At 44.5% G+C, this 13,203-nt stretch overlaps 1 protein-coding gene across 1 annotated transcript in view; it reads left to right on the top strand.

Moving 5' to 3' along the window:
• Positions 1-7,596: 7,596 nt before the first annotated feature.
• GLRA1 (glycine receptor alpha 1) overlaps positions 7,597-13,203 on the top strand; it is a 43,129-nt gene continuing 37,522 nt past the window's right edge. Inside the window, exons 1-2 of the mRNA XM_038740165.1 lie at positions 7,597-7,723; positions 11,738-11,805. Of these exons, the coding sequence (XP_038596093.1) occupies positions 7,645-7,723; positions 11,738-11,805 (147 nt within the window). The 5' untranslated portion in view covers positions 7,597-7,644. The remainder of the gene's footprint in view (positions 7,724-11,737; positions 11,806-13,203) is intronic.

Genomic DNA, 13,203 nt, shown 5'->3' on the forward strand with positions numbered 1-13,203 from the left:
CTCCCCCATTCCCATCTGCCATATGCACCAGGACCAAACTCGGGTTTCAGGAAATGGATTTAGCAACCTATCCCAAATTTTGAGAGCTTATATAGAGAGATGTCATTTACTCAACACACAATCAATCAATCAATCAATCAATGGCATTTATTGAGCACTTACCTGTGCAGAGCACTGGACTCAGAACTTGGAAGAATACAATCCAACAAAGTTGGTAGAAACGACCCCTATCCACAATGAACTTACAGTCTGGAGAAGGAGATGGGCATTAGTTTAAATTACTCATTTATAATTTATTAACAGAAGAAGTTGGACAGGGAGTGAGTGTGTGTGTGTGTGTGTGTGTGTGTGTGTGTGTGTGTGTGTGTGTGTGTGCATGTCTGTTTCTGGTCTTTGCCTGTGACAGTCCTCTCTTCCCCAGTAGACTTAAAGCACCTAGAGAACAGGGACCATATCTTACTCATCCTTGGTAATTTCCACTGCCCTTTTAATGACTGTGTTTTTGTAGGTACTCAAACATACTGTTGATAAACTGGTTTTCCTGCCTGGAGCAAAGATTACCAGAGACCGTCATCTCCCTTGGGATTCCAATCCAAAGCAACTGAGAATTTTGCACCCATAGCACTCCAATGTAGGCAATCTTGGGTAAAAAATAAAAATCGTTTTGCTTGGATGGAGAGTCTTCCTCTCCATCCTAACGCCCCTGTTGGTTATCATGTTCTCTCACTTAGCATCCAGCAGAATGATACATTTTCTTTGTTTAATGATCTCTTTAGTCTTTTGCACATAAAAACCTGATGAGATTTTATGGCAATTTCTTCCTGGCCCCCTCCCCTTCTCCCCAACACCCACAGTTAATGAGAAGAAATCAGTATATTGCTCTCTGGCTTGCCCTGCATTGCTGAAATGGCAAGATCCTTCAGGTGATGTGTTGTTAGCTGTCTAATTGAAATCTTTTTTCCCAAGATGTGTTTCCTGGCCCTGGCTCATTTTGCATGCAGATTTATAGCCCAGTATCGATCTCCCATTTTCAATAGAGACTGCAAATCAAGAACACAGCTTTTTTAAAACAGTCCGTCCTTTTCCCCAAAATCCCTCTGAAAAAGATGAGCTTGAGGGGGTCAGAGAGCCAGGGGAGGATGGAGGGACATGTCACTAGGCCAGGTAGAGAAATCAAAAGCATCCTTGTGTCCGACCAGCTTTCAGATAGCTATGGGTGCTGGGTGAGACTGCTTTAAACAATCCTTAGATTCAGTAACTATGTGAGGGTGAGATTAGAGTCTGTGTTTAGGATTGTAGGGTCCAAGAAGAAAGGGGGTTCTGGAGTGGCCACAAGGGTATCAGAGGGCTACTTGAGTGGACCACTGTAGGGTTATGCACCCCAGACCCAGAGGCTGTCCTTATTTTGGGCCTGGGGTGGAAGAAGAAAAAAATACCCAGATACGGGGGAATATTTCTGGGGAACTCTCCAAAAGACTACTTACAAAAGAGACCAAATGGAATGCCAGTGATCTCCAGGAGGGCAATAAACTGGGTGTCAAAAGTGGATCCCACCAAGTGAAGAAAGGGTGGTCATGGAAGGATGAGACATTTCCTTTGTGGCAGATAAAATTACAGTTTAAGGAGCTACAGCCATTGCTGGAGGCTGGGGTTTGGATCCAGCCCTAGGATTCTATAAACTTGAACCCACTGAGTCTCCTCTGAGAATTTCCACTGGCATGGGTACAGGTGAGATGGTGGGAGGCCTACAGGTGTCAAGAAAGTTCCACTCTCTGCTTTGCCAAAAGCAGTACCCAAGCCCAACGAGGGGCAGCGAGGGAAGGTACCATCTCTACTTTGCTCCATGGGAAGCACATGACCTAGTGGGAATCAGAGGGCATGGGTTCTAATCCTGGCTCTGCCACATCTCTGCTTTGTGGCCATGGGCAAGTCACAACCTCTCTGTGCCTCAGTTGCCTCATCTGAGATATTTAATTGAAAAATGGGGATTAAGACTGTGAGCTCCATGTGGGACAGGGACTGTGTCCAATTTGATTACCTTCTATCTACCCTAGAGCTTAGAACAGTGCTTGAAACACAGTAAGTACTAAACAAATACTATAACTATTATCAGTAGGGGAACCCTCTCTGAAAGTCTGGCCCTTCTCAAACATCACCCTCGAAGAAGATCCTACAACCCCCATGAGGAAGCTTGTCTCATTCTCCTGCCTCTCTGTTCAGTCCATCCTCCCCAGTCCACTCATTTTTGTATTCTGCGGTCAGGCATTTGATTGAATTCACATTGACATCGTGATGAGAAGCAGTGTGGCCTAATGGATAGAGCACAGGCCTAGGAGTCAGAAGTAACCTGGGTTCTAATCCCAGCTCCACCACTTGTCTGCTGTGTGACCTTGGGCAAGTCACTTTGCTACTCTGTGCCTCAATTACCTCATCTGTAAAATGGGGATTAATGAGCCCCATGAGGGACATGGACTGATTATCCAGCCTGATTATCTTTTGTATCTACCCCAGTGTTTAGTGCAGTTCCTGGAACATAATGAACACTTAACAAATATCATAAAAAGGGTTGAAAGTACCAATTTCCATTCAGCCCTTAGTGAGCTATAGAACCTCTCTGAGCCTCAATTTTCAATTCTGGAAAATGGGAACAAACCCCAATCTCCTTCACAGCATTGTTGTAAGGAAATAGTGACTCAAGATCACTGCAAGGTCTCTGCAGTGAGGTTACAAAAACTGCTAAAATAAATATTGGAAACCTCAACTTTTTTGAGTGTAGTAGCATTAAAGAACACATTATGATAATAACAAATGGTGTGCAATAATTTAAGGATAATTTGTTCTCCCACTGTGCCAAATAATAGGATTCAGTTTTATGAAAGAGGCCTAGAGGCCAAAAGTGGGTTTATGCTATAATAACCACTGGGACTGAATACTAAGCTCTCAAATCGTATTACCTGGGAGGGAGGGAGGGGAGAGACTGAGGTTAGCAAGCCTCATAACTGCCAATTCCTAAGGGATTGCTACAGGCGAATTAGGATGAGAGACAAAGTCCTCTAATACCAGCCTGGACCTCTCATAGGTTCTTACCTGAAATTTCTGGGAGAAAATTGACAGATAGCTTTGGCCGTGCTTCCCAAATAACTCTGAAGGTGTCAGAGAAGAAGGTGTCAGAGAACAGTGTGGCCTAATGGATAGAGCACGGGCCTGAGAGTCAGAAGGGCCTGGGTTCTAATCCTGACTCCGCCACTTGTCTGCTGTGTGACCTTGGACAAGTCACTTCATTTCTTTGGGCCTTGGGTACCTCATCTGTAAAATGGGGATCAAGAATGTGAGCCCCATGTGAGACAGGGACTGTGTCTAACCCTATTTACTTGTATCCACCCCAGTGCTTAGTACAGTGTCTGGCACACTGTGAGCACTTAACAAATACCAATATCAGCATCATCAGACATGGCAGTGGATGGAGATTTGCTCAAAGGCGGTCTTCGCCTGGCAAATTAGGACAAAAACCCGGAGAACTACCCCCCACACCCACACACACATTTCCTCATTCAGTCTGAATGGATCTAACCTATGAGGTTGTTTTAGGTGGATATTCTTCATGGGGCCACAAAAGTCTACAGACAGAAGGGACCTTGAGAAGTGATCTAATTCATCCCATCTACATGAAGCCTTCCCTGAGTGAGAGACATTGCTTAGACTGTAAGCTCTTTGTGGGCAGGGAAAGGGTCTATCAACTCTTATATTATACTCTCCCAAGCTCTTTGTGCACAGGGTAAGGGCTCAGTAAATGCCACTGACTGATCGAGGTGGAGAATTCACCCTGCTTCTACCTACATCTCCCATGACTGCCTCTTCTCTCACCCCGATATTGTGCCCTTGCTCCTTTGTCTATAATGCGTATACATTATCCAACTATTACTCATTTACTCAAAGAATGGGTAGTAAGTAGTAAAAGTATTTAAGTGCCTACTGTGTGCACAGCAAGGGGAAAAAAATATATGGATGAGAATTGAACATGGTTCCTGGCCCCACAAGAGGCTTCACAACCTAAGAATGAGGGAGGAGGTAGAGACAGACACTTGAGGAATGATGTAAATCCCAAATCAGTAGAAAAGACAAGGATGAGTATATGACAAGAGCACGGCCACTGTGGCTAGTGGAGCAGAGTTCCAGGCTCTTCGCCCCTCAGCCCAACAGTCGCACATTCAAGGGATGCCTGGATGAGATAGGAAGCCTTTAGAGACCAGGGATCAGGTCTGCTTAGCTTAGTTTGTACAGCACCTAGCACTGTGTTGTCTATACATGCTTCCTTAAATGTTTTTTGAGGCTAATGGGAAGATGATATAGTCACCTTTCCTGTACCTAAAGATTTGGGAGAATGGGAGTTTCCCAGCCTCCCTTAACTAGCCTGTTCCTGTGTGAACCATCCTTATCATCTGGAAGATCAGCCCACTATCTCACCTCAGTCTCTCAGAATTTTAACACATTTTCTCTCATCCTGCCACTCTTGAAGTTGGAGATGGCTGATCCTAGCCCTTATATCTTCAAACTGCTTGAAGGCAGCAAGGAAGACACACTGCAGCCTTCAGGACTCTAGGCCACTGGTTCCCCAAAAGTTCACCAGAGTAGCCTCAGGGCCACCAACAAATCCTGTTTGGAGTAGAATGAGGGCCTGTTTTAACTGGCTTCAAGAGGACTTGTCAAGCACTGGGGTAGATACACATTTATCAGGTTGGACACAGTCGCTGCCCCATATGAGGCTCACAGTCTACTAGGAGAGGGTAGGATTTAATCCCCATTTTACAGTTGAGAAAACTGAGGCATAGAGAAGTTAAGTGACTTGCCGAAGGCCACACAGCAAGCAATTATCAGAACTTGAATTAGAACCCAGGTCTTCTGATTCCCAGACCCGATCTCTTTCCACTAAGCCATGCTGCTTCTTCTAGCACCTAGTTTCTCACAGTTAGTTTCTTCTGTTCACAGAACCTTGCTGCCAGGTGTAGATAGTCACAGGAATCCCGTTCTGCAGAAACAACAAGCAGGACTGAGTCCAGGGAGCTGCTATTCTTCCTTCATTCTTTGAAAACAGACAAGTGAGGCTGTTCAACTCTGGGAGAAAATGGCTAAGGAATAGCTGTGAATCTCCAGAATCCCCTCTGATTCATGAAGTAGAACTTATTTAAAACATCAGGACACCTTTCATTTATTCAGGATATTACCTTTCTCTGTGATCAGCGATCTTAATCATTGTCAGTTTTCGATACTATAGACCCTAAGCTTGTTAAGGGCAGGAAACCTGTCTGCCAACTCTGCTGTATTGTACTTTTCCCAGCATTTAGTACAGTGCTCTGTGCACAGTAAGTGTTCAAGATATATGATTGATAGACAGATGTAATTCCTTTTTTGGAAATTTGGTTTTGAAAATATATGACAAAGAGCAGAAATGGATCCATTATTAATCAGTCAATATAAAGCCCCATACAAGGGTACAAGAGAGTTAGTAGGTAATTATCTTAGCCCTCAAGGTGCTTACAAGCTAGCAAGGCAGGCAGAAACTAAAATAATTTATAAGTAGGAAGAAAGAAACAGGGACTTGAGGTGATAGCATAGGTCCAAAAGTTTTACGGGGCCCTGAAAATACACAGGTTCATGTTTGGGACTAAGGCCTAGGATGGTAACTAGGGGAAGGGAAAAATGAATCAGCAAAGACCCCTAGGAAGAGATACAATTTCAGAAGGGCTCTGAAGATGAAGAAGGCTATAGCCTGGCAGGTATAAAGCAGAAGGAAGAAGGGCATGTCCAAGGGGTCATCATATCAGTGGTATTTATTAAGCACTTACTGGGTGCAGAGCACTGTACTAAACACTTGGGAGAGCACAATACAACAGAGGTGGTAGAGACCAGAGGCAGAAGTGATTAGGAGGATAGTAGTGTTGTTGCCTGTGATAGGAAAGTTAGGTGGAGGAGAGGATTTGGAAAGGAGGATGAGTTCAGTTTTGGATATGTGGAGTTTGAGGAACCAGTAGAACCACTGTGTAAAGATGTACTGGAGGCAGGAAGAAATGTGAGACTGAAGAGAGAGAGAGAGGGTTAAAGAGGTAGATTTGGGAGTCATGATCATAGAAGCAGTCGATGAAGAAGTCTAAGTGGATGTAAGTACAGACTGAGAATAGGAGACCCAAAACTGAGCCCTGAGGGACTCCCATCGTTAGAAAATGGGAGACAGTGAAAGAGTCCGACCATCAGCCAAAGAGATAAAAAAGAAAGCCAAGAGGAAGCTAAAAAGGATCTGGGTTCTAATCCCAGCTCTGATGATTGCTTGCTGAATGAGCCAGCTGAATGAGTGCCCTGAAGCAAGGGATTAGGAGTTTCTGCTCGATGTGGAGAGGAATGGGCTCCTCCTCTAGACTGTAAACTTGTTGTAGGCAGGGAACGAATCTACCAACTCTGTTAAATTGTACTATCCCAAGAGCTTAGTACAGAGTTCTGCACACAGTAAGCGCTCAATAAATACAACTGATTGATTGAAATCATTTAAATCAGAACTGAAGTCACATAATCTAACTGAAATCCTTGAGAACACAAGCCTGACACAGGAAATCATAGAGAAAATGGGGAAAGATGCTCCTTTACCTTACAGGAGCAAGGAGTTGTTGGGGTTTTTTTAAGGAGTCGTAGTCTACTGGGTGATTTTTCTTAATGATGATTTGATCTAAATTGCTACATTTTTTTTGATAGCCAAGAAAAGCCTTGGATAAGCCCTTTGGTACATACAGATAATCAGATCAGGACATGGCTCACAGGGAGAGCAGAAGTCTTATCCCCATTTTGCAGATAAATCTGAGACTTAAAGAGATTCAGTGATTTGCCCAAGGTCACTCAACAGACCAGTACCTGAGCTTGGACTAGAACCCAGGTTGCCTGACTCTCAGTCCCATGTTTTTTCCCCTCGGCCTCTTTGCCACTGATTCTCTTCTTTGAATCCTCTCTCTCATTTCCCCACCTGCTTTTCACTTGGTAGGCTCACTTACAGGACCTAGGAAATAACTATCCAAAACACAGTATTGCATGTTTGCTAAAGAAAACCTCACTTTGTCTGGGAAAGCTAAGGAGAGTAAGGCTGAAAGTGAATTGTAGGTTCTGTATACACACCTGCTTGTCAAATGGCAATATCTGAGCCCCGCGAGAAACGGTGAAGGAATCTGCTGGGCCATGAATTGGTAGCCAGTCTCGTGGTGTAGAAATGATAATCCTCAATTTGCGGATTCCTTGGGGTTCCACGTGCCAGTTTCTCTTCTGTGATTTATTCAGACGTGAGGGTTCTGTCTTTAAATCACTCGGAGGATTTTGTCGGTTCATGGTATCTCTGGCTCTTGGTTGGCTTCCAGACCCTGCGTTCAGTCGTTGTTTGGGCTTGGTAAACAAATTAGCAGGGACCCGCTCTATTAAGAATCCACCGAGTTGTCTGTCATATCTCATAGCATCGAAATGCAGCCGGTTCAGGGAGGGGGGTTTCAGGTCCCGTGATAGCGCCGCAAGATGGTGAAATTGTGACAATTAAACCTTTCCTTTCCTCTCTTGTCACCCAGCCTGGCAGCTTCCAAAGAAGCTGAAGCTGCCGCCCGCTCTGCTCCCAAGCCCATGTCCCCTTCGGATTTCCTGGATAAACTGATGGGGAGAACCTCAGGATACGATGCCAGAATCAGGCCCAATTTTAAAGGTACAGAACCCCTTTTATTTCAGAGTCTTGCGGTTGCTTGATAAGAAATATTCCTTTAAAAAGGCAGTAGGGGCGATGGCCACTCTGTCACCTGATGGGAGAGGGAAATCAAAATAATAAAAAGGTTATTGAGCCCTGGTTGGAAAGCAGGTCACCTTAGACCTGTGTTCTAATGCAATGTGCCTTTCTTTAATGGGAGGTGTACCAGCTCTCAGAGCTCTGCAAAAGTCCTTTCCACTGATGTATACCACCAAACTGCTTTAGGTAAAAGCTACAGTATTGGCTTTCAAAGGGGCTGTGATAGTTACCTGTTTCTTTATGCATTTGCTATTGATAACTATTGGATCTCTTTAACGTAAAGGGGCTACTCAATTAAAATTCACCTCATCTCCATAAGTGCTGGTTTAATTCTCCATTCTGAATCTATGTGATGCTCCCATGCCTCTTTGGTACAGCAGAATAAGGGCTAAGAATGTTCTGACTCGGTTATAATAATAATAGTAATGATAATAATAATAATAACAACAATACCTGGTAAGTGCTTACTATGTGCCACTGGAGTAGCTACAGGTTAATCATAGGGCTCATAGTGTAAGTACTGGGGAGAATAGGTTCTGAATCCCCATTTTACAGATGAGGAAACTGAGGCACAGAGCAGTTAAGTGGCTTGTCCAAGCCCACACAGCAGACAAATAGCAGAGCTAGAATTAGAAGTCAGGATCTCTGTCCCCCAGATCCAATTTCTTTTCACTAGACCACACTGCTTCTCAAAAGAAGGTTGACCATCAATGCTCTAGATCCTTTTGTCACTAGTACAACACCTGATCTGCATTAAAATGGAGGATAAAAGACAAGGAAGGCTCTTTTTGCCATTTTACAGGTGAGGGATCTGAGGCACAGAGACTTAAGTGGTTTACCCACATAGCAGACAAGTGGAAGAGCCGGGATTAGAACCTTGGTCCTTCTGTCTCCTAGGCCTATGCTCTATCCTCTGGGTCATGCTGCTGCTTCTCTGTTGCATATAGCTCCCTTGTCACTTTCCTTTTTTTTATTCCCTAAGTCTCCCTCATAGAACTTCCTGTCCACCTGCAGCTCCTCAGGCTCGTCTGAGACTCAGGGAAGCCAAGTGTGGTTGCTGATGGTTTCAATAATTTCCGTTTGTGGTTTGGCTCTCTCCAGCCCAGCCTCCCACTCACTGGGCTGTGTCATAGCAGGACTACCAACACTTTAGACTCGAGGGAGTGATACATCATTCAGTGATTTGGGAAGGCTGTTTCAAACCCTGGTCAGAGCCTGCTCGGATACCCCAGTGTCCAGGGTGAAGGCCCAGAGAACAGCTTCTGAGGTCAGGGGTGGCCCTGTCTCCTAAGCAGGGACCTCATGAGCTGGGCAAATTTTCCTCCCTTGAAAACCTCCCACCCCAGTGTAAACACATGCACCAAAAAGAAATTAAAATTTAATATTTAATGAAATATATACATTACCCTTCTGCTGAAGGCAGCTGAATTGTAATTTTATTCAGGGTAATTTAATTTCAGATTTATTTCAATGAAGTATACCTCCCCATGGGGGTAGTTTTCTGGCTTCCTCTCCCACACATAAATCAGTATGCAATTTGTATGGAAGTCACAACCCCCCGTCACTCAAAGCTCCAAGTTGTGGTGCTTGGAGAGTGTCATTCAGATGAACTGGCAGTAACTCACCAGGGCATCTTAATGGCTGGGACCTAAATGAAAAAATAAAAGGGAAGGGGAGGTAGGATCGATGATGCTTTCTCTGAAGAAAAAGGGAAGAATTTAATGAGGCAGGAGGGGATGCAGGGACTTCTTCCTCTCTAAGTCAGGTTTCCAGCAAACATGAGGCTTGGAGGAGGGCTGGGCAGTGAACTGAGGGCCTCTCCTGGGGTCACTGTAAGACCAGTGAGTCAGAGTTATGGAGTGTGACAGCAGGAACCTGGATCCTGCTGATCCCACCTGGGCAGGCTTCTCCCTGACAACTCTGCAAAGGCAGTGCAGCATAATCCCTGACCCACAGACCGCTGCACAAATCCCACCCAGAGCCCCCGCCCAATTAAATTCCTCATATCTCTATAGAAGATGGACTCCTGAGTCCATGCCTGGATCTCTGTTGGGAAGTAGCGTGGCCTAGTGGAAAGAGTAAGAGCCTGGGAGTTAGAGGACCTGGGTTCTGATCTCAGCTCTGCCATTTACCTGCTGTTTGATCTTGGGCAAGTCACTTAACTTCTCTGGGCCTCAGGTACCTACGGGGATTCAATACCTGTTGTTCTCCCTCCTACGTAGAATGCGAGCCCCGCATGGGACCTGTTTGCCCAGCGTCTAACCCAGCACTTAGTACAATGAGTGGCATTTAGCAAGAACTTAACAAATGTCACATTTATTATTATTATTATCATTATTATTGTGTGTGTATATGTGTATGTGTGTATCCACAATGGAAAAGGGCTTGCCAAACACTTTGAAATCCTTGTGGGCACAGAGTGCTAAATCAATGAAAGTCCTGCTAACAGGGCAGAATTTGCTTAACATTCCCAAGCTCCAGAAAGCACCAGTTCTGGTTTAAGAAATGAATCTCATCTTTCCTGAGAGAGAAAGAATGCTGCTCTGAGCATCAACTGTGAGGGCTGAAAAGAGGAACAGACAGAATTACCTCTGTGGAGATATGGGACAGACATTAAGATTCTCAAACAGCTTAAAAGAGAGCTTATCCTGAGTACTTATTATATTTCTAGTGACGCATTCCCAGAACAAAGAACCTAGACTGCACCAACAATATTGCTCTAGTTTATCCACTCAGGAAATAGATTGCTCTCCAGTCTAGCACCCAGTTCTAGTATACAAGACTCCTGATTTCTATTTCAGGCTCTCAGAGGACCATTCTGATGAGCAGTGGGTGAGACACTTCTCCCTGTTAATCAATCAATCGAATTTATTGAGTGCTTACTGTGTGCAGAGCACTGTATGGAGTGCTTGGGAGGGTACAATATAACAGAATCCGCAGGTGCATTCCCTGCCCACAACAGGATTACAGCCTAGAGGAGAAGGTAGACATTAATATAAATAAATTACATATATGTACATAAGTGCTGTGGGCTGAGGGAGGGATGAATAAAGGCTGTAAATCCAAGTGCAAGGGTGACACAGAAGGGAGTGGGCGAAGAAGACATTTCTCCAGTTGTCCCCTGCTCTAGGTCTATTGGTAGGGTCAGTGGCCTTGAGATGTTTGATGTTCTTTTTGTCTCTGAAAAGAACAATACCTGGTCCCCATCTCTTCCTCCCCTGCCGTAACACCCTTCAGGGTGAATTGAACAGTTATTTTTATCCTGAAATATTGGTGCCAGCCAATAAAGGACCATGGGGACCTTGTTATTGAAAAACAGTTTGCTGCCCTGTTGATTCTTCTAATCTCTGATGGACACCAAACAGAAGGAGGAGGGTGGAGATTGTGTCTACTCAGCAACTCCATTGCAACGTCATTTAGTTTGCCAGCCTCTTTCCTATCTAGCCGATCTCACCCCTCTCCTTCAAAAGGTATTTCCAGTTACATGGGTCCATGTAAAAGGACATTTGGAGTTCAGATGCTCACCTGGGTGTATTTAACACAGATCACGAATCCCAGACTGGAGTCCAAAAGCTGCAGCGTTGTGCATTTCAGCCTCAAATTAGAAAAGGGCCAGAGAAGGGTTGAAGAAAGGACCATATGGTGGGTTGAGGAAACATCTTTGTGTTAATGAAAGCAAATTTCAGGGTTGACCCTCCTGGTCCAGATCTGACACTCGCTCTGGGACCATGAAATTAAGGCAGCTGAGCAAGCATTTTGCAAGCCTCCTAGGCTTTTGATAAACACCAGGCCTGTGGGCTCATCTGGGCCCACTGGACCCCAGAAGCACTCTGGAGGAGGAGCAAGATTATGATGACCTACCGTAAAACTCAAGGAGATGAACAAAGGCCAATAGCTGTGGCCTGGGATATCAATCTACTGCTTCTTGTTCTGCAGGCCCTCCGGTTAATGTCAGCTGTAACATTTTCATCAACAGCTTTGGTTCCATTGCAGAAACAACTATGGTGAGTTTGACTATGTACTTTTCTTTTAATGCACCTGCCACGTTTTTCTATTATTTGCAGCCTGGGTCTGGGTCTCCCTGAAAGAGGCTTTGAATCTGATCTTATTTCACCTAATCCAAAGGATGGGGTTTGTTCACAACTGGAATTGCTGTGTCATGTTCTCACCTTTCATCTCAAGTAAACTCCATTTTATGAAGTACTAAAGGGCTCTAGAAAGAGCCTGCCTGGAAAGGGTATCCAAAATGATCTGTTGAGAGAGCAGCAAACTAGAGTTCAGAGACTTCAGGGGGAGGTTATCAAGGGCACATCTATTTGTGCATTTTCAATCAATCAATGGTATTTATTGAGCGCTTACTGTATGTAGAGCACTGTATTAAGCACTCGATCCTAGTACTGGGAGGGATTTTAAGGAGTCATCTTGTCCATTCATTCCTTCATTACATCATATTTATCGAGCACTTACTGTGTGCAAATCACTGTATTAAGAGCTTGGGAGAGTACAATACAATAAACAGACACATTCCCTGCCCACAACAGACTCACAGTCTAGAGGACTATAGTCCAGCCCTCTGCCTTCAAATAAAATTGCTTCTCAACCATCAAAGACAAATGATCATCTTTCCTCTGGGCTCAAGACTGTTGTAGCGTTCTAAGGAAGTTATTCTTTAAATCTAACCTAAATCTCTCCTGCTGCATTTAAGACCACCTTTCTGCCTTCAGTGCACATCTCCGAACTCCCTCCAGTTTCTTCATAAAAGGAAAAACTGAATAAAACTGAACCCAGTCCCTTGATTTGAATTTGTTTGTGTCTGATCTTCATTACAGCAGAACAAGATGTTATTTGCAAACAAACCCTTTTCCGACAAAAGTGCTTTAATGCCTACAACACGGAAACACCCTGAGACCCTAGTGTTTTCTATTTAGAAAGTGTTCAAATGTGCTAATGACTCCAGGTGGCTACTGGCTGACTGATGAAAATGGAAATGATGTACTAGGAATATGTGCCAAGGGGCTCTGGGTACCTTCCCACCCCTCTTCTCTCCCTTGCCCTCAGTGTGGGCTGAAAATGTAGAAACGCTCCAGGAATCAGAGCAGTAACTCACGTGTGGCTTTCCCCCTTGTAGATACTTGAAGCTTTGCTGTCTGGAACAGCCTGTAAAAATGAGGAAAGCAACCACAAATCTTGAGCTGGTTACCTCTGAGGCTGCCACAATAGCTGAGGCGAGCCAGCCGTCTACCGCAACACAAATGTTATTAAAAATGGAAATCGTGCATCATGTGCTAGGCTCTGAGACTCTTCAGGGGAAATTAGTGAACATCGATAATAGATGGAACCAATTTATGAGCTATTCAAAGGAGACTATCGCCGGACAGGGGAATAAATAATCCGCAGACAGG

Source organism: Tachyglossus aculeatus, chromosome X1 (genome assembly GCF_015852505.1).
Source record: "Tachyglossus aculeatus isolate mTacAcu1 chromosome X1, mTacAcu1.pri, whole genome shotgun sequence".
Taxonomy (NCBI): domain Eukaryota; kingdom Metazoa; phylum Chordata; class Mammalia; order Monotremata; family Tachyglossidae; genus Tachyglossus; species Tachyglossus aculeatus.